General features: G+C 38.1%; 1 protein-coding gene across 1 annotated transcript; it reads left to right on the top strand.

Moving 5' to 3' along the window:
* Positions 1-1,467: 1,467 nt before the first annotated feature.
* Positions 1,468-2,452, top strand: LOC136209046 (glycine-rich RNA-binding protein GRP1A-like). Its single transcript, XM_066000396.1, has 2 exons — positions 1,468-1,631; positions 1,902-2,452. Exons 1-2 carry the CDS (start codon positions 1,521-1,523, stop codon positions 2,289-2,291), a joined length of 501 nt encoding a protein of 166 aa, XP_065856468.1. The 5' UTR covers positions 1,468-1,520; the 3' UTR covers positions 2,292-2,452.
* Positions 2,453-2,761: the final 309 nt, after the last annotated feature.

Genomic DNA, 2,761 nt, shown 5'->3' with positions numbered 1-2,761 from the left:
TATTAATCATGCATAAATATCTCTTTTAGAAGGAATAATGGTTTGCCATCATTTCTATTAATTTTCCCTTATTCCTTATTCAAGAATAATCTGGGTTGTTATCACCGTTGAAATCAAACGGCTCTTTGCTTGCGTCATTGTTCTGGTCAGCTTCAGATTTGCAGGCCAATCATGTCGTCTGATTTCGGCAGACACCAAGCTTGTCTTCTTCTCGCAGGTTTGTCTTCTAGCACAGATTTCGTCTTTTAGCTAGTGGACAGTTGACCCATGCGTCTCGAAACTGTATCCATGCATATTTCCAAAGCTTTCTGATTTAGCGCAGATCTCTGTCGGATCTTGTCTTTTAGCAAACGGATCATTGGTGCTGTCCTGAAAAACACACAGCTTGACTTTGATAGCCGTTGTTGCTATTTCCGATACTGAGTTGCTTTTTCACTCAGCTTCCAAGGTCAGCTTCATTCTGCAAGATATAGTTCCGAAGAAGACTTCTCTTCTTTCATGATGAGTTGCTTTCTACTCAGTTTCTGTGATCAGCTTCATTTGTAAGCTTCGATATTGAAGAAGTCTTTTCTACTTTTGTACTGAGTCATTCTTTACTCAGCCCGTGCTATGTTATCATGCTGACTAAGTTCTGTCTTACTTGGTTCCTGTTCTTATAAATATTTTTATATTTAACATTGAACAAACCCATTAGTACAATTAAATCAAAGCACTTAAATTTAATTGTCTTAATCATGGATTAACTTAAATCATTTTGTCAAATCAAAATTATGTGGAAAGGTGTTTCAACATAAGTGACCACTACTGTTAAAAAGTGTAAAGTTTAATGGTTATACCGTTAAGAATTGAAGTTCAGTAACCATAATGTTAAATGGGTAAAGTTCAGTGGCAATGAATGTAATTTACCCATTAATAATCAGCAATGTTCCGCCTAGGAAAATATGTTTTTTTTTTGGGATAAAATAGATATTTTTATTAAAAGAATATACTAATATTAATAAAAAATAGAGATATTATTTTGGACTAAAAAATGTAGTAGTAAATTAAAAGAAAAATAGAGATTTATGAGGAAAATGGGCTTTTAGGTTAGAATGCCCTAGGAACACCGCTACCTAACCATGGTAGAGATGGAGATATTTTTATAAAGAAATCATCGCACGTGCAGCCGGTAGATATTTTTTAGACCCATGAAAATATCTGCCTCCTTCTCTGGATCTTAATCGAATATTCCCCCTTACCCCAGCTTTTCTTATCCTTGTCCAGGATAAGCAACTGTATAGAGCGCTTATCCATCCTCTCAGTTAAGGCCGGCAGAAAAACCCTTTCAATTAAACCCGAAACGGAATAAGTTTAACTCTGTACCCAATCATGCCAGCGCATTCAACGCCTTTATTTTCTCAACCGCAGTCATCTCAATTAACCCTAGTTATCTCTTACCCTCTATAAATTAATGCTTTTGCTTATTGCTTTTTTATCCCATTCTTTCTCTTATTTTCTCGATATCTTCTTCTTTAAACAATATGTCTGGTGATATCGAGTACAGGTGTTTCGTCGGCGGCCTCGCTTGGGCTACCACCGATCAGTCCCTTCAAGAAGCTTTCAGTGCCTACGGCGAGATTCTCGATTCGAAGGTCCGTTAGTCGTCGCAGAGAACGGATCGGAAACCGACTCGATTCGTCTTTGTCGATCCTAATTCTGTGATCTGTTTCTGTTACTATGATACTCTTCTATGTTACTGTTCTTTTACTTACTCTGTCACTAACCTCTAATCGGTATGTTCATCTTCATCCCCTTGGGGGAAGATCGATCGATTTTTATTTGTTTTTATTTTATGGTTTATTCTCCAGATCTGATCTGTTTTCTGATTTTTTGTTTATTTTGTTTAATTTTCTTGAGCTCAGATCATCAATGATCGGGAAACTGGCAGATCTCGTGGTTTTGGGTTCGTTACCTTCAACAACGAGAAGTCGATGAGGGATGCTATTCAAGGAATGAACTCTCAGGAGCTCGATGGCCGTAACATCACTGTAAACGAAGCTCAATCTCGTGGAAGCGGTGGAGGAGGTGGTGGTGGCGGCGGATACAGCCGTGGTGGCGGTGGAGGATATGGCGGTGGTGGTGGCCGCCGTGAGGGAGGATATGGCGGTGGTGGTGGATATAACAGCAGAAGCGGAAGCGGTGGTGGTGGTTATGGCGGTGGTGGCCGTGACCAGGGTTATGGTGGTGGCGGCGGTGGTGGATCTAGATACTCCAGAGGCGGCGGTGAATCTGATGGAAACTGGAGGAATTAGGGTTTTAATTGTTGGGTAGTTTGGTCATTTATGATTTCAGTTTCCGTGTTACAGGTTATGGTTCCCCTTGAATTGTTGTGTGATCATTTTTGATCGATGGATAATCTAGTTGTTATGTTGGTTTCCGTTTATGAAGACATTAAAGATAATTTGCTTGCTCATACACATCTTTCTTTTTACCTTTTCAATGCGGTTATTTTGCCATATTTTGAGTTTTTTTTAGCTAATTTCCTCCATATGAGCTGGGAATTTCGTCTTTATATTTTCACATAAATTAATTTTCCGCCACTTTGTCAGAAGTAGGAACTTGCTTTTTATTTTCAACTGATTTTCTAATTATTTAACATTAGATTGAGAGTCGGTCGAATTATGAACCATTAGAATTAGAATTGGTCTGATTTTTTAAATGGGTAGGTTCATGGAATAAGTATAAATAAATAGTTTATTAACTTTAAATTATATTAGGCTTT

The sequence above is a fragment of the Euphorbia lathyris genome, chromosome 10 (assembly GCF_963576675.1).
Source record: "Euphorbia lathyris chromosome 10, ddEupLath1.1, whole genome shotgun sequence".
Classification (NCBI taxonomy): Eukaryota; Viridiplantae; Streptophyta; class Magnoliopsida; order Malpighiales; family Euphorbiaceae; genus Euphorbia; species Euphorbia lathyris.
Note: the sequence above shows the minus strand (reverse complement) of the source record. Positions and strands in the feature narration are given on the sequence as shown.

Excerpts from the sequence above, each read along its gene's own strand:
- LOC136209046 (XM_066000396.1), top strand. The coding sequence starts at position 1,521 with ATGTCTGGTGATATCGAGTACAGGTGTTTCGTCGGCGGCCTCGCTTGG. Across the intron at positions 1,632-1,901 it reads GCGAGATTCTCGATTCGAAG|ATCATCAATGATCGGGAAAC; the intron begins GTCCGTTAGTCG and ends TCTTGAGCTCAG.